We start from the raw sequence: 25,164 nt of genomic DNA, 5'->3' as shown, positions 1-25,164 counted from the left end.
GCCTGTCTCTTTATGGGGTACGTGGAATATTCCTTGTCCCAGTCCTACACCTGCCCCCTCCCACAACTCTTTTTCAGTACATCGATGACTGTTTCAGTGCCGCTTCATGCTCTTGTCTAGACCTGGAAAAATTTGTCAAATTTGCTTCCAACTTCCACTCCTCTATCACCTTCACATGGTCCATCACTGATACTTCCCTTTTCTTCCTTGACCTCTCTGTCTTCATTTCTGATGATAGACTGTTCACCAATATTCATTACAAACTCACCGACTCCCACAGCTGCCTCGACTACAGCTCCTCATACACTGTTTCCTGTAAGAATTCCATCCCATTCTCTCAGTTCCTTCACCTCTGTTGCATCTGCTCCAATGACATCGATTTCTAAAATGGCGCTTCTGACATGTCTTCCTCTTCCTTAACCGAGGTTTCCCACCCACTGTGGTTGACAGGGCCCTCAACTGTGTCCAACCCATCTCTCGTGCCTCTGCCCTCACACCTTCCTCTCCCTCCCAGAACCATGATAGGGCTCGCCTTGTCCTCACTTTTCACCCCATCAGCCTCCGCATTCAAAGGATCATCTTCCGCCATTTCTGCCAACTCAAGCATGATGCCACCACCAAACACATCTTCCCTTCGCCCCTTAACAGCATTCTGTAGGGACCGTACCCTCTGGGACACCCTAGTCCACTCCTCCATCACCCCCAACACCTCATCCCCTTCCCATTCAATCGCAGAAGGGGCAACACCTGCCCCTTTACCTCCTTCCTCCTCACCGTCCAAGGGCCCAAAGACTCCTTTCAGGAGAAACAGCGCTTCACTTGCATCTCCTTCAATTTGATCTATTGCATTCGCTGCTCCCAATGTGGTCTCCTCTACATCGGAGAGATCAAACGCAGACTGGGTGACTGCTTTGCGTCTGTGCGCAAGCATGACCCAGACCTCCCTGTCGCTTGCCATTTCAGCACCCCATCCTGCTCTCATCCCCACATATCCATCCTTGGCCTGCTGCAATGTTCCAGTGAAGCTCAACGCAAACCAGAGGAGCAGCACCTCATCTTCCGATTAGGCACTTTCCAGCCTTCTGGACTTAACATGCAGTTCAACAGCTTCAGACCATGAACTGTCTCCTCTATCCTCACTCCCTTTTTAATCCTTTTTTTCAATATTCATTTTTATTTTTCATCTACTTATTTTTATTTTATTAATCATGTTTTATTTATTTTTTATTTTTATTTATTTATTCAGTGTTTTACCCCATTTTTATCCCCCCGCTTTATCCCATTTTCGATCCTTTTTTCCCCACCACCACCCCTCCCCACCACCCCACCCTCACAAGGGCCACCTGTTACTTGTTCATGTTGTTCTTTTCAGAGTGCTTACCCTTGTCATGATATTATCACATTCTGCTTTCTGACTTTAATGCCACCATCAGCACCTCCCTTAGCCCTTACCACTACCATTAACTCTCCATTTGTTCTTTTGTTCATGGCATCTTTGTCAATCTCTCCTTTGCCCCCACCTATCGCTGGCCTTCTATCCAGCTTCATCTGCTCCACCCCACTTAAGCAACATAAATTTCATCACATTTCTACTTCTCTTTAGCTCTGAAGAAGAGTCATACAGACTTGAAATGTCAACTCTGTTTTGTTCTCTACAGATGCTGTCAGATCTGTTGAGTTTTTCCAGCATTTTCTGTTTTTGTTCCAGGTCTAGTATAGCCTGCCCTCTGGTTGGCTCCAGAGCATACTGTTCTAAGAAACTATCCTGGTAACCTTGTATGAACTCATCTAGGCTACCTTTGTCCATCTGGCTTTTCCAGTCTATATGTAGATTGCAATCTCCCATGATTATCGCCGTGCCTTTCTGACAAGCTCCCATTATTTCTTCCTTTTTGCTCCATCCTACCATGTGGCTACTATTAGAGGGCCTGTACACGACTTCCACAGTAACTTCTTGCCTTTACCATTTCTCATCTCTACGCAAACTGTTTCCACATCCTGGTTTCCTGAACTTAGGTCATCCATCTCTATTGTGCTAATACTATCATTAACTAACAGAGCCACCCCTCCACCTAGATTGTGGATCAGCAACATATAAGAGTGCTGGGGAAATTCCATTAGCAATGCCTATAATGCATCTTCTGGATTCAATGGGAAGACCATCGAACAAACGTTCATTTCCTTCTTGAAGCCAGGTCCAAAAGCAATCAGGCAAAACTGTAAAATTGACTATGATCGATTGGATACTGTGTCCGGATGGCCAAAAACCAGCTTCCCAACCAGGTCCGGTTTTCTCAACTTGCAAATGTCAATGTTCCAGGGAGGCCAAAAAAAATGCTTCAAAGACACCCTGAAGCTCTCCTAGAGGTGCAGTGGCATTGATTTTAATGCCTGATATATGCTTGCCACCAATTGTTCAAAATGGCAACAACTTGTCCATCAAGCTGCCTCACGCTTTGAGTCTTAATGTATTAATGATGAGGCAGAGAGGCAGCAGAGAAGGGAAGAAAAGGAAGCAAATCCTGCACTCTGGATCCCTGGTGGTATGTCTTGTTCCATATGCCCAAAGTTATGCAGGGTGAAAATTGGCCTGTCACTCATACAAAGACTCATGGCAGACACTCATTGCTCTGAGTAGATGTCATCCTTGAAGTGAAGGGCAGCCAACAATGATGTCCCCATGTAGTACCTGGGAGGAATCTTAACTGCCCTGTTTGATTGGCATAAGATTGACACAGTTAAAATGGACAAACAAAGACATATGGCCCCATTTCTTCTCAATTCATGCTGCCTCCTTCACTGGGGTCTTTTATTTAGGTGGCTGACGAGTCTGCCTGTCTCAGAAGGGGGCCTTATCATGGTCCTTAATTGTGGTCCTTCAATGTAATTAACATCCTAATAGAAGTGAAACCTGGTAGGAAAGAGGAGGAGGCCCTATAAACTAAATCAGGAACTTTCCTTAGTGGGGCTGGTAAGAGCAGGAGTGCTCCTCTGGGCCTTGCAACAAAAATTGATGCCTTTGTACCTCCAAGTTCCCCCTTACCACTCTCAAAACAGCCCTTCCTGTGACTTACTTTGGTGCTTGCCTTTGGGCCTGTACTGGCTAATTTTTGCAAGGAAGCCAGCCAGATGTCTTCTTCCACTCTTTGGGCAAGTAGCCAGCTGATAAAGGGCAACTGAGGCCTAAGATAGCCAGGCCCTCAAGCTGATGACATCAGGCGGGTTTTACATGCCTTGTCCTCCTAGCCCCCAAAACCCATTCCCAGTTAGAAACCATCATCCAGATACACTCCCTGTCTCCCTGGCAATCAAGAACTACCCACTTAGGTGAAAGCTTAAAAGACACTGCATGTTCTTCAAACCATATGCCAGAAAGAATCAATGCCTTCAGAGAGGAGGAAAGAAAAGTGGTAAAAATTTAAAACTTAACTAAATAAAAAAAATAAATAGGAAAATTGCAGTGCAGCTTTCATACAAAAATGAAACATCAACTGAAATGCAGTCTTCCTGAAGAAGGAGCCTGGAGACTACAAGTTGTAGTAATGCAGTATAGCAGTTACCATAGAGAAAAGGAAAAGCCAAAATCTAGCAGCTGGAATTGAAAGATTGAAAGCCTGCAGCAGATGGGAATGGTGGGGCACATAAATATTCATCTTGGCATAATTATGAAAATGTTCTCTCGTCTCTGATGATCCCATCAAAGCTCAAGAAGTCAAGGGAAAATGTCCCACTCACTTGTGAGTGCCCACATCATCAATTACCTGCCAAGATGGCAAGGTCAGGAATCCTGGCTACTTACCGTTTCCAGAAGGTGTGGCGATTGTGGGGTTCCCTCGGAGAAAGATTTAAACTGATCCAGCAGCCTGCTTTCTGTGGACATCTCAATTAGTTATATTTAACTTAATTTATCCTCTTTGCTTTGGGAGTCCAAACCATGATACTGGCCTGGATCTTGGTCTTACCGACTCTTTTGCATTGATCTGGATTCTTCTGGGAGTCAGCAACATGGTATTTCCCAAGGCTGGGATCCCTGCCTTCAGTTCCAGTTCCAGCCTACATGGCTGGCCTTGCAAGGGATGAGTGAAGGTTCCACCTCTTATTATGCTGAGTGGGAAGCCCCTTTCAAGGACAATAATTTAAACAGGAATTTGTTTGGAAGGGCAGCAGTTTAAACAGGAATTTCTTTGGAAAGATTAGACATATGTGGGCTTCAACCTATGTTTGGGCCCTTCTTGAATATACAGCAAAAATGAGTCAGAATGGGCATGGAATATCTCCTGATGTGCATATAAATACATATATATATAAAATATATTACATATAAAATATTCATATATATAAATAAATTATAAGGATTGTACTCTGTATGAAGTAATCTATGTTAGATTTCCATAACTTGAACTCAGAATATATGACTTGGAACATGTGCTAAAATATATGTTATTGACTAACCTTTTTTCCATCATCCCTTTCTAGGTGGAGGTAGTAAGTAGGATACATTCCACGGTCCATTCCCTTCTTATCTCTTGTGATTCGGCATTTAATGGTGATTCCTTGTGGAGCTGGTCTCACAGCAAACTCCTCAAGGTCATCCACCTCTATTAGAGCATCAGTTCCTGGAGGGGTTGAGACCGAGGCTGCTTCCTGGAAAACAGGAAGAAATTGTGCTCAGTAATAGGGAAATGTGAAAATATCTCCATGGGCTGCATTCACCAGAAACAATGCAGCCAATAGATCTGTCCCACTGTTTTGTGAACATTTGTATTTAGCAGGATGAAAGCACTTATGTGGATGAAGATATATCTTCCTTCCCACATGACTGTAAATGAACAGAACAAACTACCAGCAAAGAATAATAAATTCAGGTATTTTTGAAAAAGAACATATCTTTCCAACTTGCACCCTAGTTTCCTGGACTTAAGCAGGTGAGACATGTCCCTATGGTGTGGCTAACCATGTTGGACAAACATTAACTTTCCTCGTAGCTTGATTTGGAGACTCATAGCGATGGGTTTCTGCAAATGTCACTGATTGAGCTAACCTAAAAAAATGATAGCCAGTAAATTATTGACATAGTAATGGAGCTACTGAGAATTTTTACCCACTTATTAATCCCAGATATTCTGCTTTTTGCTACAAGTATCAATCATCCAATCAACTGTTCGCAGTCAATGGATGTCAAAGTTTATTACAATGGAGAGTGGCATAAATTACTTAATTGAACAAAGTGGGTAATTAAACTCCTGGTAGCACTGTTGGCACTAGAGAGCTGCCAGCCTTTTGATTGGCTAGCAGCTCCTGGAGGTGTGACTTCCTCCTTGATGGACATGGAAGGACCGCCTCAATCCATTTGACAGCCCAACGGCCTTAAATGACTGTGGGGTGAGCCAGCCAAGTTGGGGCAGACCCGATCCCAACTTTTACATTGTGAAGCGGGTTGGGAGGGCATGATGGAGACGGGGGCTGGTTCCGTCAGGTCTGAATAGGGTAAGACAAGTTGGATAGGAAATTAGTTGATGGACATGGAACAAATAATGATTGTTGCTCAGGTTGGAGAAGAACTGGCAGTACCTCAGGGATCCATCCTCTTTAGTTCCTGTGATATATATCTACAATAATAGAAAACAGCGAGGGTCTCAGAATTCCAAAGGTAAGAAAGAACTTGCACTTATTCACATCCTCAGAAAATCCCAAAGTGCTTCACAGCCAATGTTCGGTGTAATGTAGGGACATGTCGCAGACAGTTTATGCACAGCAAGTTCCCACAAACAGCAATGGGATAAATGACCAGATAATCTGTTTAGTGATGTTGTCAAAGGGCGAATGTTGGCTGGGACACTAGAAGAACTCCATTGTTCCCCTTGAATGTTGTCATTGGATCTTTACAATGACTAGAGGGGCCAGTTGGGACCTCGGTTAAATATCTTATTTGAATCCTGACATCCTCCATACTACACTGAAAAACAACAACTAGCATTTATAGAGCACCTTTACCCATAATAAAACATCCTAAGGTGCTTCACAGGAGTGTTACCAAACAAAGTTTGACATCACCGATGCACAGCAGCAGCAGTGTGTACCATCTACAAGATGCACTGCAGGAATTCACTAAGGCTCCTTCGACATCACATTCCAAATCCATGACCTCTACCATCTAGAAGGACAAGGGCAGCAGATAGATGGGAACACTGCCACCTGGAGGTTCCCCTCCAAGTCACTCACCATCCTAACTTGGAAATATATCGCCGTTCCTTCACTGTCACTGGGTCAAAATCCTGCAACTCCCTTCCTAACAGCACTGTGGGTGTACCTACACCACATGGACTGCAACGGTTCAAGAAAGCAGCTCACCACCATCTTCTCAAAGGCAACTAGGGATGGGCAATAAATGCTGGCCCAGCCAGCGAAGCCTACATCCCCTGAATTAATAGAAAAATGAGATAATTGGACAGATGACCAAAAGTTTGGTCAAAGAGGCAGGCTTTAAGGAATGTTTTAAAGGAGTTAATAGAGGTAAAGAAAAATAGAGTTTTAGAGAGGGGATTCCAGAACTTGAGGTCTAGGTGGCTGAAGGCACAGCTACTAATGGTGGATCGATTAAAATTGGGGACCCGCAAGAGTGCAGAACTGGATGAGTGCTGAGGTGATGGAGGATTATGGGGTTGGAGTAGGTTACAGAGATAGGGAGGGTCAAGGCCATGGAGAAATTTGAAAAGAAGACAGGGAATTTACAATTGAGGTGTTGCTGGACCAGGACCCAATGTAGCTCAGTGAACACGGGGGGTGATGGGTGAACAGGACTTGGTATCAGCTAGGATACAGTTAGCAAAGTTTTGAAGGAGCTCCTTTATTTAGGGTGGAAGGTGAGAGGGCTGGCAAGAGAGCAAAGGAATAGTCAAGTTTATAGGTAATAAAGGGATCGATGAGGGTTTTAACAACAATAGGCTGAAGAAAGGAGGGAGACAGGCAATGTTACAGATGTGGAAATGGCAGTCTTGGTGACTGAGCAGAAATGTGATCGGAAGCTTATCCCAGTGTAAAATACACTAATGTTGTTATGTATGATATAGTTCAATGTCAGGTAGTTGCAATGTCAAGCGATGGTATCGGTGATGAGAGAGCAGATTTGGTGACGGATCCAAAGACAACGACTTCTGGTTTCCCAATATTTAGTTAGAGGAAACTTCTGCTCATCCAGTACTGAGTGTCTGATAAGTGTGTAACAAATTAGAGACCATGGAAGGTCTAAGGGAGATAGTGGTGAAGTAAAGCTGGGGGTTGTCAACGTACACGTGGAATCCAGCATTGTGTCTTTGTTACCGAGGGGCTGTATATAGATGAAAACTAGGAGGAGACTGAGGAAAATCCTTGGAAGAGGGGATATGAGAAAGCTCTGGCTGGTAAAGTAGGCAAAATCCCAAAATATTCTATAAGTATATCAATGGGAAGAGGATAACCAGGAAAAGAGTAGGGCCCATTATGGACCAAGGCGGCAATCTATGGGTGGAGCCAGAGGACATCGTTAGAGTGTTGAATGAATTCTTCACATTCATCTTCACCCATGAGGATGATGATGAAGGTATCGAACTCGGGGAGAGAGACTGCGAGGTTCTTAAGCAAATTGATATAGGGAGAGACAATGTATTGGAGATGTTGGTAAGCTTAAAAGTGGACAAACCTCCAGGTCCAAATGATTTGTGTCCCAGACTGCTGAGGGGGGCAAGGGAGGAGATCGCAGGGGTTCTGACCCAAATTTTGAATTCCTCTCTGGCCATGGGGGAGGTGTCAGAGGACTGGAGAACAGCTAATGTGGTTCCGATATTTAAGAAGGGTTGTAGAGAGGGAAGCCAGGGAACTACAGGCCAGTGAGTCTCACGTTAATGGTAGGGAAACTATTGGAGAAATTCTGAAGGAGAGTATCTATCTCCACTTGGAGAGGCAAGGTTTGATCAGGGATAGTCAGCATGGCTTTGTCAGAGGGAGGTCATGCTTAACAAATTTGATTGGATTTTTTGAGGAGGTGACCAGGTGTATAGATGAGGGTAGTGCAGTTGATGTAGGTTATATGGATTTCAGCAAAGCCTTTGACAAGGTCCCACATGGGAGACTTATAAAGAAGGCAAATGTACACGGGATATAGGGTAATTTGATAAGGTGGATTCAAAATTGGCTTAGTTGTAGGAGGCAGAGGGTGATGACAGAAGGATGCTTTAGTGACTAGTAGCCCGTGTTCAGTGGCGTACCACAGGGATCTGTGCTCGATCCCCTATTATTCATTATTTATATAAACGACATAGATGACTATGTGGGGAATAGGATTAGTAAGTTTGCAGATGACACAGAGATTGGCTGGGTGGTTAACAGTGAGGTTAATTGTCTTGGGCTACAAGAAGATATAGACGGGATGGTCCAATGGGCAGATAAGTGGCAGATGGCATTTAGCCCTGAAAAGTGTCAGTTGATACACTTTGGAAGGAGTAATTTGACAAGTAAGTATTCAATGAACAGCATGGCACTAGGAAGTTCTGAGGAACATAGGGAACTTGGCACATGTGTCCATAGATCAGTAAAGGCAGAGGGGCATGTTAGTGGGGTGGGGAAAAAGGCATATTGGACAATCGAGACATAGATTACAAAAGTGGGGAGGTCATGTTGGAGTTGTATAGAACCTTAGTGAGGCCACAGCTGGAGTACTGTGTGCAGTTCTGGTCGCCACATTATAGGATGGATGTGATTGCACTGTAGGGGTTGCAGAGGAGATTCACCAGGTTGTTGCCTGGGATGAAACATTTAAGTTATGAAGAGAGGTTGGATAGACTTGAGTTGTTTTTGTTGGAGCAGAGAAGACTGAGGGGCGACCTGACTGAGGTGTACAAGATTATGAGGGGCATGGACAGGATGGATGGGGAGCAGCTGTTCCCCTTAGTTGAAAGGTCAGTCACAAGGGGGTATAAGTTCAAGGTGAGGGGCAGGAGGTTTAGGGGGAATGTGAGGAAAAACCTTTTTACCCAGAGGGTGGTGACGGTCTGGTATGCACTGCCTGGGAGGGTGGTGGAGGCGGGTTGCCTCACATCCTTTAAAAAGTACCTGGATGAGCACTTGGCACGTCATAACATTCAAAGCTATGGGTCAAGTGCTGGTAAATGGGATTAGGTAGTTAGGTCAGGTGTTTCTCACGTGTTGGTGCAGACTCGATGGGCTGATGGGCCTCTCCTGCACTGTGTGATTCTGTGATTCTGTGATTCTGATTCTGTGAAGTCTCTAGAGATAACGGTGCAGAAGCAGGAAGAGAGTCATTGCAGATGATTTTCTGGCTACAACTGGATAGGTAAAAATGGAACCTGACAAGTGCAGACCCACCCAGCTGAATGATGGAGGAGAGGCAATGGAAGAACTTTGTGTGGGCAACCGTGTCAAGGGCTGCATCGGGTTAGTATGATTTTAGTGTTCTAGTGTCAGTGAAACCCAATGCTGACCATTATTGTCTGTTACTTGTATTTGGCCATTAAGTGGCATTTCAGTTCTCTGCAGATATTTTGAGTCTGCCCAACGGACACTGCAAATGCTATTATCCAAGGACAATGATCGTAAACCATTGTCTCACACAATGACCATTTCTGTTCCTGACACTTGTAACAGAACAAGCATCAACATGAAAGTCAGATAACTGACAGAAGATGAGGAAGTTAGCTTTAATCTTGATCAGCAATTCTTAGTAAAAGCTGGATTTGTGGTCACTCAAAGGTTGATTCGATTCAGAAACAGACAACTTGCACTGAAAATACTCAAAAGCGATTATACGAAGCTGCTGTAATAGGGCAGACACACTTGCATATAACGCCCAGTCCGCAGTTGCAAGATATAGCAGAAGTAATTGTGCCACCCTTTACTGCACTACTGTACCATTTCTATCTCCCACAGCGGCAATCTCACTCTGAATGAGGCTCACAATTTGTGCTGAATCATTTGCAGTTGAATGCTGTCAGCCTCTGCTATTCAGATTCACATCAAACAGTATCCTTACATTCAACAGGCAGAAGGAACCATTGATCAGAGTGACAGCTGATGGGACAGAAAATGGAGGAACACTAAATTACATTTTCACTCACTGAAAATAGTTGTGTCAACTTTTAACTGGAATGAACGATTTATAAAAGGTCTTGTAAATGAAGATGTAGTCAATGTGCATGGAAGGGAAACATAAGTTTGGAGATAGAAAGACTTCTACACTGCTGTTTGGACCCTGGTCTGTTCTTTTGCTTTCCCGGTCTCTTAAATTTTAAACAAATGTTAAGAAATTATTTCTAATCCTCACCTTATTAGATTTTTTACTGGAAGCAGAGCCAGGCCTGGTGTTACTGTTCAATTGAGAAGAGCTAGAGCTATCTTCATCTTCTTCATCTTCTTCCTCATCGAAGTTCATGCTGCTCGAAATACCTGTTGACGCAAAAATCATCATTAAGTCAACTTGCTGGGTTAATTCTTATTCATGCAGTAGGCCTCTGTCTAAAAATTAAGACCATAAGACGTAGAAGCAGAAGTGGGCCATTCGGCCCATCAGGTCTGCTCCGCCATTCAATGAGATCTCGGCTGACCTGATAATCCTCAACTTCACTTTCCTGCCTTTTCCCCTTAACCTTTAATTCCCTTACTGATTAAAAATCTGTCTATCTCAGCCTTGAATATGCTTAACGACCCAGCCTCTACAGCCCTCTGTGGTAAAGAATTCTAACTGATGAAATTCCTCCTCATCTCTGTTTTAAATGGGCACTCCCTTACTCTGAGATTATGCCCACAAGGGGAAACAGCCTCTCAACATCTAGCTTGTCAAGCCCCCTAAGAATCTTATATGTTTCAATAAGGTCGCCTCTCATTCTTCTAAACTCCAATGAGTACAGGCCCAACTTACTCAACCTCTCCTCATAAAAAAAACCCTCCATACCCAGCATCATCCTTGAATAGCTGCCTTGTATAGTTTCAGCAAGTCTTTCCTATTTTTATATTCCATTCCCTTTGAAATAAAGGCTAATGTTCCATTTGCCTTTCCTATTACCTGTTGAAATTGTATGTTAGCTTTTTGGAATTCACGCACAAGGGCTCCCAAATCCCTCTGTGCTGCAGCCTTCTGCAGTCTTTCTCCATTTAAATAATATTCAGCTCCTCTATTCTTCCTGCCAAAGTGCATAACCTCACATTTTCCCACATTATATTCCATCTGCCAAGTTTTTGCCCACTCATTTAACCTATCTATATTCCTCTGTAGACTCCTTGTATCATCCTCACCACTTGCCTTCCCACCTATTTTTGTGTCATTTGCAAACTTGGTGATAGTACATTCACTTCCTCATCTAAGTCATTAATATATATTGTAAATAATTGCGGCCCCAGCACTAATCCCTGTGGCACTCCACTAGTTACAGGTTGCCATCCCAAAAATACCCCCCTTATCCCAACTCTGTCTTCTACTAGTTAGCCAATCCTCTATCCATGCTAATAAACTACCCCCAACACCATGGGCTCTTAAGTAGCCCCATGTGCAGTACCTTATCAAACGCCTTTTGGAAATCCAAATATAGTACATCTACTGGTTCCCCTTGATCTATCCTGCTTGTTACTTCCTCAAAGAATTCTAATAAGTTTGTTAGGCATGATTTCCATGCTCGCTCAGCTTGATTAGATTATGTATTTCTAAATGCTCTGTTATTACACCCTTTATAACGGACTCCAACATTTTCCCAATGACAGATGTTAAGCTATCGGGCCTATAATTATCTGTTTTTTTGTCTTCCTCTCTTTTTGAATTAGGGTGTTACATTGGTCACTCTCCAGTCCTCTGAGACTTATCCAGAATCTAAGGATTTTTGGAAGATTACTACCAGTGCATCCACTTTCTCTGTAGCTACTTCATTTAAAATCCTAGGATACAACCCACCAGGTCCCTAGTACTTTTTCTCTAGTGATAGTTATCTACATTTATTTTTCTACATTTAGATTGGTATCTACATTTATAAAAGTTGAACAAGCCCACGTTGCACTGGTCTGAGCAACTGTTGGGAGTGAGACCATCAAGAGTGAAACATGATTACAAACTCACACAAACATCTGAGGGTAGATTTTATGAATTTGCACTCCAGGTGCATCAAGAATTATTAATGAGAATTTGGGAAAGGAAGTTATCAGATGGAAAATCCGTAAGGACTTAGTTACCTCCAAGCACATCTGGAGGTCAAAGCTCTGCACTCAAAGCATAAACTCATCAATACAACTGTAACTACTTTTAAGAGCACAGAAATGGTTTGTCCAAGAGGGCAGAGTAAAAGATGAGAAAGCAATGGTAGCAAGAGGTTTAATAGCGAGGGGAGCAGACAGCACATTAGTAATCTAGTGTAAGTCCTAAATGGTGTGATGTGTCCCAGGTGTCAGAGGAAGCAAAGTGATAGATCAGATTTGAAGGCTCTCACAGAAAAAGGAGGATCCACTCAAAGTTGTGCTTCTAGTCAAAACCAATGATTTCAGGAATAGGATTTAGATCCAGCAAATATCAGAGTAAAGTGAAAAGTAATTCCCCCAAGGTATCAACCCCAAAATTATTATCGGTATTAGCACCAGCTAATACAGGAGTACTGGAATAGACAGAACATTATGTGGTTAGAGATGTGACGTAGGAGTGTGTTTTGCTGATCCCAGGGACAGGTACTGTTCTGGGACAGGATTTGGCTGCACCAATAGGATGGCCTATACTGTAATAAAGCTGAGAGTAGTATCTTCGTGGGATGTTAACTAGAGCTGTGGGGCAATGTTTAAATCAATACAGCAATGAGAGGAGTAAAGCAAGATAGTTAAATAGGCACTATGAGGGGAAAATTAGCAGTAGCAACTGAAACTCCTGGGAACCTGCTTCACTGGTGCAAATACAGCAGGACAGACCCACTATGACCAAAGGCACAAATAGCACACCAGGGGCAGGTCACTTGCATTGCTAGGTTGGTCACGTCATGTTTGAAAGGCCTCTTCAACAGTGTTTGTCCTAAACATCTGGTTGGAATATTGGTATAATGTCATCTGCTGTAATTGCAGGCCTTCACATTTTTAATTTTCCACTCCCAATGGAGCAAGCTGGCCTTCTGGAGAAGGAGCTTGATTCATTTCAAGATTAATTGCCTATTTTTTGTAAAGGTCTGGGACTTTCCTAAGACCCTCAGGGGAACTCACTAACAACACTCAGCTGGTGTGTGTTCCACTGAGGGCCCCATAAAGGTGGGATTTTTATAGAGGAGCTAAGCAATTCCCTCATATATGTTCCCTTGAGGTTGAGTGAACCATCTAAAGTGTCTACCAACAACCACTCGCCCCCACCCCTAACTGGATCGGTGTAAATGGGACAGAACACCAGTGGTAACATGAGTGCCATCAAACTGCATGCTTGGAAAATGCTGTGTAGCAGTGCTAAGCCCTCTCCAGTGGGAGATGGGCATCAAAAGAGACTGACTTGAAGGAAAACAACAGCAAGCAGCAGGAAAAGAATGAGCTCTAAACCTTTTAAATTCAATCATAGGATGTAAGTGTGACTGGCTGGGCCAGCATTTATTGCCTATCCCTAATTGCCCATAAGAAGATGGTGGTGAGCTGCCTTCTTGAGTCACTGCAGTCTGTGTGGTGTAAGTACACCCAGAGTGCTGTTAGGGAGGGGGGGGGGTTCCAGGATTTTAATATTGCCACAGTGAAGGATTGGGGATATATTTCCAAATCAGGATGGTGTGTGACTTGGAGGGAAGTTGCACATGGTGGTGTTCTCATGCACCTGCAGGCCTTGTTCTTCTAGGTAGTAGAGGCCATGGGTTTGGAAGGTGCTGTCTGAAGAAGTTTTGGTGAGTTACTGCACTGCATCTTGTAGATGGTACACACCAAAGATAGTGTGCACTGGAGGTGATGCGAGTGAATGTTTAAGATGGTGGTTGGAGTGCCAATCATGTGGGCTGCTTTGTCCTAGATGTATCAAGCGTCTTGAGTGTTCTTGGAGTTGCACTCATCCAGGCAAGTGGAGAGTTTTCCATCACACTCCTGACCTTACGCCTTGGAGATTGCGGATAGGCTTTGGGGAGTCAGGAGGTGAGTTACTCGCCTCAGAATTCCTAGCCTCTGACCTGCTCTTATAGCCATAGTATTTATGTGGTTGATCCAGTTAAATTTCTGGCCAATAGTGACCCCAGGAAGTAGATAGTGGGGGATGGCTTAGTTGGCTAAATTAAAATGCAAGCCTTACCATATGCTAACCCAACTTCAAATGATGGAGTTCTTCAGCAAAGCCCTTGAAAACTCATTAGCATCCATTGTAAATTAATCAAGAACCAATGAATCAAAATGGGAGTTTATTGTGGGATCAGTTTAAATTAAGTTGCATAAGTTTGCAGCATGTTTTGGGAGGAGCGTAAGCACAAAATACTGCCTCAAGAAATTTGAAAAGCCTTTTTCTCCTCTGCAATCAGGGATTTGCCCTGTCGGCAACAATTTGCTCTTCAATATCTGAAGAAATTTGATGTGCTGCATAAAATGTGGGTTGTAGTAACTTTCAATGTGTATCTTTAGAGGCTTATTCTAAAAAAGGAGTAAGAAAACAGGTTAACCAAGAGAATTGAGCTTCCACTTTCAAAATCAAAGTAAATGTCATTAACATTGCCATATGACTAAATAAAAATTGACATGTTGAAGACAATGCAGTAGGTTCTGCCTTAGGAAGCACATTCCTGACAACGAAAGACTACTCAGTGCTTGCTGTTGATAATGTTTGTAGCTATAGGTTAAATTTGATTGGAGAGATCTATTTAAACGATCATGGAAGAACGAAGCTGGGGATGTGGACTGTTTAGTGGGTTAAGTGGGTTTAGTGTAACTTTTACTTCTTTGGGCTGGCAAAAACCAGGCCCAACTGATAGGATGAAGTCTGCTCCTTAGGTGAAATGATCCTTCATGCTTTGAGTTTAGGCAACATTGACATACTTCTTAGAGGCATAGGGCTTAAGCATAATTCCATCACTAATAAAATAGATATCAGAAACTTAACTGAACCAACCAGATAAATACTGTGGCTACAAAAGCAGGTCAGGGGTTGAGAATTCTGCAGTAACTCACCTCCTGACTCCCCAAAACCTTTATATCATCAACAAGGCACTAATCAAGAGCGTAATGGACTACTTTCTATTTGCTTGGATGAGTACAGCTCCAAACAACACCTAAGAGGCTCAACACCAATCAAGAAAATGTAGCCTTCGTGAACGACACCCCATCCTGGAACTCCCTCCCTAAAAACACTGTGGGTGTATCTACACCACATGGACTGCAGTGGGTCAAGAGGCAGCACATTGCCACCTTCTCAAGGGCAATTAGGAATGGGCAATAAATGCTGACCTAGCCAGTGCTGCTCATGGACCAAGAACTAAAAAAAATTATGCAATCCAGAACTGAAAGAACTCAAAAATGGTAAAAATGTGCTAGTGAATTAGGTAATGGAAGTTTGATGGGGCAGGGTAAGGGAACGTTATTTTGCATCTATCTGTGCTATAGCTGCCCTGGTAGAATTTAATGTGGATATGTAGTGGGGGAATGGGGTGTGGGGGTAGTCGTGGAATAATTTGGAATAGCACAAAACAGGCGCTAGCCAATTTTACACTCTACCTGTTTTTTTTTTCCTCACAATGGATTATAGTCATTTAATTGGGATATTTATTCTCAGTACACTGAAGAGGATGCCAAAGGTTTCAGTTCAGTTTTGATAAGTAAGAAATTAGCTTACCTTTCTTCTGCATTGTTACTCGAAGATCCTGCTTTGTTGCTTGCTGTGCACTGGCTGCGGTGTCTGTATCCACATCATCATCATTGCTAGACTGTCCAACAGTGAGAATCTGAATTTGACTTCCCACCTCCTGGACATCATCCTGAAAGGCGGCTGGACCATCAATCCCTGGTGGATCAAAAGGGATCAATTGTAAATTCAACCGAGTGTTAATGCCAGAACTTTCTTAGCTTTCATGGTTTTGGGTTGAATCTTAAAGGACTAAATTACTAATGGCACAACAGCCAGTTGATCAGTACACTCCAGAAAGTAGCTCAAGATGCACACATGCCCCAAAAAAGCTGACCAAAAATAACACTGAATATAGGCCTATGACACAAGTGGAAACAGAGTTAGGATATAAGTGCAATGTGGCATAGGCATTACTTCAAGAAAAATAAAGGAGCTTTCATTTATGCAGCTGCTATACATCAAACCATCTCATTATTCTTACTGAAGGGTAAAAGAGCTAAAATAGACAAAGCACCGTTTGCAATAGTGGTGAATTTAGAAATTGTTGCTTGATAGCACAGAACCTGAGTATTGCTGACAAAAGAGACACACTGTCGAAGCTTTTCATCTTGTACTCATCAGGACAGACACAAGAATGCTAAATTTTAAAGAGAGCAACACTTCATACTGCATGAAAAAAGGGCGCCGATTGGTTGAGGTGTTGCCATGGAGAATGCACCAGGGAACTATTATAGAGTCTTAGAGGTCTAAAGCACAGCAAAGAACCCAACACCGATCCCTGTGGAACCCCACTGGACACAGGCATCCAGTCACAAAAACACCCCTCAACCATCATCCTCTGCTTCCTGCCACTCAGCCAATTCTGGATCCAATTTGCCAAATTGCCTTGGATTCCGTGAGCTTTTAACTTCGTTATCAGTCTCCCATGCGGGACCTTATCAAAAGTTCCCCCAATGCTTTTGTTTAATTCAATAAAGCACAATGCCTGGACATGCTCCTTTCGCTTGCAAAGGACAGATGCCTGTGCATGAATTTATGTATCTTCAAGAGAGCGTGAGCGAGCCACTTTAATTGTTAGTGTAACTCTTTACAGGCGCCCGATTGTTCAGCAAGTGCTGTCCAATAGTTGAATCACATCTAAAGTTAGACATTATATTCAGAGTTTTGCAAGCCCAGGCTGTCTGAGTACGGTCAGTACTCTACCTGTTGCAAACAGCCACGAGGACGTGCTGTTTGATACGATCCACCAGTCATTTGAATATATGACCTATGCACCTGGCATCACACCAGCACTGAAATTCATAGACCACCTTATTAGTTTATATGATCGGCAGAATAGCTTTGATTCACTCTATCTTGGCATCAAACTTGTACATTGAGCAAATGGGCTCCATTTATGAGATGACAAATGAGGCCAATCTTATAGCATGAGGAGCTGTAGGAAGGACAAAATAGGGCGCACCAAAGTTACCCTGTGGGGTAATGGCTACTCTGATCAGAGTATCAGAGTATGGCTGTGTATTGGACATACTCATGAATGGGACTAAATCAGCCACTTTCAGACCTGAAAAGTGCCCAGTCTACCTCAAATTATTCTGGTAGGTTAAGGAATCTCGAAAAATATTTGAATGACAGGTAAAGCTAGCCATTTCAGGCTGCCACTATGCAGTAGCAACATGAGTAGTATTTACCACTAACAGGGTGCTACGGTTAAGCCAAAAAGACATTCTGTCTACCACATAAATGAATGATTTTGTATATGAATTTCAGTGCCAGTGCGATGCCAGGTACGTAGGCCATATTTTCCAATGGCTGGCAGATCATATCAAACAGCATGCCTCTTTGGTTGTTTGCCACAGGCAGAGTACCGACCGTACTCAACCAGCCTGGGCTTGCAAAACTCATATTTCACCTCTTTTCTATTTTTGCTTAGTTCTGTTGAAGAGTCATACGGACTCGAAACATTAATTGTGTTCCTCTCCGCAGATGCTGCCAGACCTGCTGAGTTTTTCCAGGTATTTTTATTTTTGTTTTCAATATAATGGCTAATGTTAGATATGATTCTTGAATTGGATAGCACTTGCAGAACAATCCTGGGTGTGCTAGAAATTACACTAACAATCAATTTAAGATCGTCAGTCAGGCTCACAATGTGGCTCACTTATCCTTGCTAGGAGCTACATATATTCATAGGAAGGGATCTATTATCCTATGCAGGCAAAAAGGGCATGTCAAGGCATGTGTTTCTTTTTTGCATCAAACAAAAGATGGGGGACAATAGTTCCCTGGTGCAATCTCCATGGCAACACCTTGACTAAACAGAGTCAACTTGCCAACCAATCGGTATCCTTTTCGCATGCAGTATAAATTGTTGTTCCCTTTGAAATTTAGCATTCATGTGCCTGTCCTGATGAGTACAAGATGAAAAGTTTCAACAGTATGTCTCCTTTTTCAGCATGACTCAACTTAGAAATTATTGATAAAGATATGTCTGCTAAAGGTACCAGACTGAATTTCTAGTAAGATCCAGGGCTGCCTTTCAGTCTTCATGCTCCTCCCTCCCCCTCCAACCACCATCCTCCTCACAGACCAGCCCCTTCTTGCCAACAATTTTTTAAAAAATTGACCCTTTATTTGCCACCTTCTGTTATTGTGCAGGTAGCGTAATTTGGATTTTGAAGGGTTTGGAAGGGTTACAGATATTTTAAATATGAAAATAAAAGTAGCTGTAGCAAATTCAATTCAATTTTTAAAGCTTAGATTCTTTCACTGGGAACCTATTAATCATATTAGCTTGCAAACTGAAATCTTTCATAATTTGCATCTACAATAATCCAATTGATGATTGGATTATGTTAATTTAACTATTTCTATTCTTAAGTAGTTTCTGGAGAAATAAGGAATTAAAATACTTAAGTCTTTTAATAAAGTGTCATCCATTAGAGGTTAATCAAGCTGCTGGATATTTGGAAGATGTTCTGATTGTAAACATTAAGACTCATGGAGATTAGGATTACTGTTAGTGGTTGTAATGGCTGAATGCCCAATGCATTCCTCAATTAAGTTTGACTGATTAACATTGACTGATTCAAAATAAACCAGTTGCTCTTTTGTTCATTTGGCCCTGTCAAAAAGGTTTACTTCATAACACTGCAAATAAAAATCATTAGATGCTGTAATAAATACACACTGCAGTCATTTAGAAAAGCAATGAACGTGCATCAAAACATAGGCATAGACAGCTGACTACTGTGCTCTTAAGCGGATCAGACTAACTGCCTTCAGTCTGGTCTTTGTAATCCATTCTGTGCTTATAGATATTATATATCTGTTGTATTGTAGTGAGTGCCAGTTCTCTGCCTGATTACAATGATAAACTATCTCCAACAGAAAATAACTAAACCAGCTTTCTAAGTTACGGAGCATAAGGGGTCACAAGTAACAAAGAGGCCAGAAGTCTGCGCTATCCCTCACAGTAGTGTACAATCTGAAATGTGGGTATTTTATATGATTTTTGATAGTAATTAATTAAAATTGATCCCCTCTGCAATCCCTTTTGTAAACCGTTTTCTTCACAAACTCTGGTAATTTCCCAGGTGTTGCGGCAAAAATACAAAAATTAGCTAGTTAGTATAGTCACATGGGGGAAACTTCATCACAGAAAAGCAGCTGTAATCAATCTTCATAAAAGAAATCTTTAAATAAGACAATAGCCAGGCGTGTTAATTCCATTTATTTTGTGGGGCAGATCCTACAGCAGCAGATCTGCATTGTGATTGAGCCCTGACCGCAATATCACGTTGGCGGGCCAATTAGCGGCCAGCCAGCGTGAAATGCACGTTGATAACCTCGGCGCTGCTTGGGTGGGGGTGGGAGGAACACGAGCGTTGAAATGTACGCATGTGGGCAGGCAGGCTCAAAGAAAGCTCCCTGAAGGCACAGAACTGCCTCAGGGAGCTGAAAATTTTTAACATTAAAAATAAAGATTTCAAAAATAATGAAAACATGTCCTTTCATATGACTCTGTCACACGAGCAGGGACATGTTAAAAATGAGATTTTAATATTTTTATCTTTTTTTTATTCACTGTCCGAAACCTCATCCAGCCCGGTTTCATTAAAAATGCAAAGGCCGCCTGCCCTATTTGCCCACCTACCAAATGAACGGTTGGACGGGCAGCGAAGAATTAAATTTAATTAATTGCTTAAAAGCCTTAATAGGTCTCTTAATTGTCGGCAGGCATGCGAGAGGCAGCAGCACAGCCTCTGACAATTAATTCTGTCCATGGGCAGCTCAGCTCATGAGTAGCAAAGAAACATGGCCACGTCTACTTCCAACAGCAGGTATGTGTTGCCATCTCGGCCACTGCTATTGTTGGAAGCATGGGCCAAAACCATTTCCTCTGTCAGTACACATTGCATCCTTCAGCACCAGGACTGTCCTGTTGCTTGGAATGACTCTTCACCACACATGCTGAAATTGCTATTGCTGGTTGTCCATCAGCGCAATAGGCAGTTAAAGGGATTGGCTTACGGCACAGACACTGGTATCAAACAATAAATTTCTAGAGGTAATTCTGTTTTAAGAACAATTCAAGATGTTTGAGAGCTCAAGGTTTTATAAAGCAAATAGGATAGCCTAGAAAATGCAAGATGTGATATTCTACTGATCAAACATTTGCATCAGAGTTCTTAAAAATGGAGAACTAAAAGGGAAAGCTGAACACATGGATTTCTAGCCAGGTTCATAGTTGCCCAGAAGAGATGATAGATAAACATCAAGGAGTCAACTCGGTTAGCTACCAAAATGAGGATTATGATATTCAATTAACCTGTGCCTGTTCAGTGTAATGCAAATAATACTGATATCTTGCGGGCTGCTAATTATAAAATCTTTTGCATGCAGCCAGCACTACCTGTACTGTTCAATGGTTGAGCGCATCAGCAGGGTAGCCCACTATTGTTCCTAACTTACAGCACTCAAAGCTAGTAGGTGCATTCTGGCTGGAGCAGGTGCTGGGAGTTATTTTGCAACTGAATCTAACCTGGGAAAGAGTGAAGAGAGACTGATGATGGGAGAGAGTGGGCACCAAGTTTTCTGGAAGCTGCTTAGAAGGTCTTGGTGGAGGAGGTGAAAAAGAGGAGAGATTTCCTGTATCCTCTTGGGGGCAGGAGGCCTCCAGGCACACAATGAAAAGGCAGTGGAGGTAAGTGTCAGGAGTTTAGTGCCAATGATCTGAACGCATTGCTGCAAGAAGTTTAATGACCTCACATGAGTGGTCAAGGTCAGTGAATATGTCTTCAAATGTCATACCTTATCAACTGTATCACTACCTTCAGCCACTGCTCGATTCACCACACCCCAATTAGTCACCTACCAACAATCCCTACCAATCAAGACTCATACCTAACATTCATGTACTTCCACTCACCAGGGTGACCAACGGTCCTGGAATTTATGGGACCATCCCATATTTGAGATGGTTGCTCCATGTCCCAGGTTGTTAGGAACACAGGAGTAGTAGGCCATTCAGCTCCTTGAGCCTTCTCCAGCATTCAGCTAGACCATGGCTGATCATCTACCTCAATGCCATTTCCCTTTGCTAACCCCATACCCTTTGATGTAATTTGTATTTATAAATCTATTGACCACTGTCTTGAATATACTCAATAACTGAGCTTCCACAGCAACTGGGGTAGGGAATTCCAATGATTCACCAGCTTCTGAGTGAAAAAAAATCCTCCTCATCTCAGTCCTAAATGGCCTCTCTCTTATTCTGAGACTGTCATCTCTGTTTCTAGACCTCCCAACCAGGGGAAACATCCTTCCTGCATCTACCTTGTCAAACCCTGTAAGAATTTTGTAAGCTTCAATGAGATTACCTCTCATTCTTCTAAACTCTAGAGAATACAAGCCTGGTCTCCTCAATCTCTCCTCATAGGACAGTGCTGCCATCTCAAGGATTAGCCTGGTGAACCTCCGCTGCACTTCCTCTCTGACAAGTATATTTTTCCTTAGGTAAGGAGACCAAAACTGTACACAATACCTTAGCTGCAGTCTATACAATTGAAGCAAGAAATCTTTAATCCTGTTCTCAAATCCTCTTGCGATAAAAGCTAACATACCATTTGCCTTCATCATTGCTTGCTGGACTTGCATGTTAACTTTCAATGACTTATGAACAAAGACACTGAGGTCCCTTTGGACATCAACACTTCCCAATCTTCCACCATTTCAGAAATACTTTTTACCTCTGTTGCTCCTACCAAAGTGGATAACCTCACACATATTCACATCATATTCCATCTACCATGATCTTGGCCACTACTAAGCCTGTCTAAATCGCCTTGAAGCCTCTTTGCATCATCCTCACAACACACATTCCCACCTAGCTGCCAGGGCACAGATTTTCCTGTATTTCAGACCTTTAAATGCGCAGATAGCACCTGTGCTCTCCTCCCAGTGGCTCAAGCTAGAGGTTTGTTAAGAACACCCTTTTGCCGCCATTCTTACTGGTTTGCCTGTAGCTCCCCCATCACCCACTCTGCTCTTACAAGTTCACCATGCTAAAGGATCCCTTAACTTTTTCCCCAACAGCTGCATCTCACCCTCCCACAACTTAGCACTTTTGCAAACCTCACATTCACATCTCCCAGCTTGTACACAATGGCAACTATTCAAATAATGTCACATCATTCCAACATCCTGCACAACGCTCACTAACACAATTCTATTTCTCTAGCAGGGCAAGATGCCACATAACTAGAGGCAACCTTTGTTTTCTTTATTCTTTCATGGGATGTGGGCATCACTGACAAGGCCAGCATTTGTTGCCCATCCCTAATTGCCCTCAAACTGATTGGCTTGTTCAGCCATTTTAGAGGCTTGTTAAAAGTCAACCACATTGCTCTGGGTCTGGAGTCACATGTAGGCCAGACCAGGTAAGGACGGGAGATTTCCTTCCCCAAAGAATGCTAATGAACCAGATGGGTTTTACAACAATTGACAATGGTCACTGCTAGACTAGCTTTTAATTCCAGATTTTTATTAATTGAATTTAAGCTGCTGTGGTGAGATTTGAACCCTTGTCTCTGGAGCATTAGCCTGGGCCTCTGGATTACTATTCCAGTGACATTGCCACTATGCCACCATCTCCCTGCATTCCCGCCCCCAACCCTACCCACCTAAATGAGCAGGAACTTACTGGAGCAGGAGAGATGTACTTGCATGTTCATGAAGGAGGCAATGCTGGCCAATATTGGAAGGGGCATTGCTGAGCTCTTGGCCACTGGTTGGGCTGTAGCCATTGAAGATAATGCTATCCTCATATCAAATCCTCCTTCTCATATTTCACCTCCTTTGTCCCACAGTCTGTTCTGACTTACAATCTGCAAATGGTGTTAGGATATTTCCTATCGGATATCCAATTGTAACCTACCAAGCAGTGGAGGAAGAGCAAGAAGTCAGTGATGATGAAGTGTCACCTTAATTTGATTTCCCAACCACAACCACCAGCTCAGATATTAACACTGTATAATTGAGGGAATAGCATCTTGAAGGGATCTGCACATGCTGAGAAACCAGGGAAAAATGCACAGGAGCCAGGACAGGAGGAAAGGATAACAGAGGTGCCAGATCCAGGGAGGGTGCAGTTGCACTCTAGTTCTACTGCAAAACACTCAATTGGCAACTCAGATGGGCCATCTACAAAAGAAGGATAATGGGTGTTTTTTTTTAATTCACTCATGGGATGTGGGCTTTGCTGGGTAGGCCAGCATTTATTGCCCATCCCTACTTGCCCTTGAGAAGGTGGTGGTGAGCTGCCTTCATGTATCACTGCAATCCATGTGGTGTAGCTACAGCCACAGTGCTGTTAGGAAGGGAGTTCTAGGATTTTGGCCCAGCGACAGTGAAGGAATGGCGATATATTTCCAAGTCAGGATGATGAGTGGATTGGACGGGAATTTCCAGTTGGTGGTGTCCTGCTGCCCTTGTCCTTCTTGATAGTAGTGGTTGTAGGTTTGGAAGGTGCTGTCGAAGGAGCCTTGGTGAATTGTGGATGGTACACACTGCTGCTACTGTGCGTCGGTAGTGGAGGGAGTGAATGTTTGTGGACGTGGTGCCAATCAAGCATTCTGCTTTGTTCTGTATGGTGTCAAGCTTCTTGAGTATTGTTGGAGCTGCACTCATCCAGGCAAGTGGGGAGTATACCACCACACCCCTGACTTGTGCCTTGTAGATGGTGGATAGGCTTTGGAGAGTCATGAGGTGAGTTACTCATCACAGGATTCTTAGCCTCTGACCTGCTCTTGTAGCCACAGCATATGGCTAGTCCAGTTCAGTTTCTGGTCAATGGTAACCTCCAGGACATTGATAGTGAGAGATTCAGTGATGGTAATGCCATTGAATGTCAAGGGCAATGGTTAGATTCTCTCTTGTTGGACATGGTCATTGCCTGGCCCTTGCGTGGCGCAAACATTACTTGCCACTTGTCAGTCCAAGCCTGGATATTGTCCAGGTCTTGCTACATTTGGACATGTACTGCTTCAGTATCTGAGGAGTTATGAATGGTGCTAAGCACTGTGCAATCATCAGCGAACATCCCCACTTCTGACCTTATGACGGAAGGAAGGTCATTGATGAAGCAGCTGAAGATGGTTGAGCTGAGGACACTACCCTGAAGTACTCCTACAATGATGAGATGACTGACCTCCAGCAACCACAACCATCTTCCTTTGTGCTAGGTATGACTCCAACCAGTGGAAAGTTTCCCCCTGAATCCCATTGACTCCTGTTTTGCTCAGGCTCCTTGATGCCACACTTAGTCAAATGCTGCCTTGATGTCAAGGGCAGTCACTCTCACCTCACCTCGGGTGTTCAGCTCTTTTGTCTATGTTTGAACCAAGGCTGTAATGTGGTCAGGAGCTGAGTGGCTCTTGCAGAACCTAATCTGGAAATCAGACAGCAGGGTATTGCTAAGCAAGTGTCGCTTGATAGCACTGTTGATGACCCTTCCATCATTTCACTGATGATCAAGAGTAGATTGATGGAGCGGTAATTGACCAGATTGGATTTGTCCTACTTCTTATGTACAGGATATACTTGGGTAATTGTCCACATAGCCAGATTGGATTTGTCCTGCTTTTTGTGTACAGGATATACCTGGATAATTGTCCACAGAGCCGGGTAGATGCCAGTGTTATAGCTGTACAGGAACAGCTTGGCTAGAGGCGTGGCAAGTTCTGGAGCACAAGTCTTCAGGACTGTTGCCAGAATATTGTCAGGGCCCATAGCCTTTGCAGTATCCAGTGCCTTCAACTGTTTCTTGATATCATGTGAAGTGAATTGAATTAGCTGGAGAC

At 43.1% G+C, this 25,164-nt stretch overlaps 1 protein-coding gene across 1 annotated transcript in view; it reads right to left on the bottom strand.

The window, feature by feature from the left end:
* Nucleotides 1-25,164, bottom strand: part of tub (TUB bipartite transcription factor) — a 276,378-nt gene that overhangs the window by 39,193 nt on the left and 212,021 nt on the right. The window contains exons 4-6 of the mRNA XM_041197977.1: nucleotides 15,791-15,958; nucleotides 10,316-10,437; nucleotides 4,453-4,644 (exon numbers count right to left, since the gene is read on the bottom strand). Of these exons, the coding sequence (XP_041053911.1) occupies nucleotides 4,453-4,644; nucleotides 10,316-10,437; nucleotides 15,791-15,958 (482 nt within the window). The remainder of the gene's footprint in view (nucleotides 1-4,452; nucleotides 4,645-10,315; nucleotides 10,438-15,790; nucleotides 15,959-25,164) is intronic.

This window comes from Carcharodon carcharias, chromosome 10 (genome assembly GCF_017639515.1).
Source record: "Carcharodon carcharias isolate sCarCar2 chromosome 10, sCarCar2.pri, whole genome shotgun sequence".
In the NCBI taxonomy this organism is placed as follows: Eukaryota; Metazoa; Chordata; class Chondrichthyes; order Lamniformes; family Lamnidae; genus Carcharodon; species Carcharodon carcharias.
This window is presented reverse-complemented; position numbering and strand designations above follow the sequence as displayed.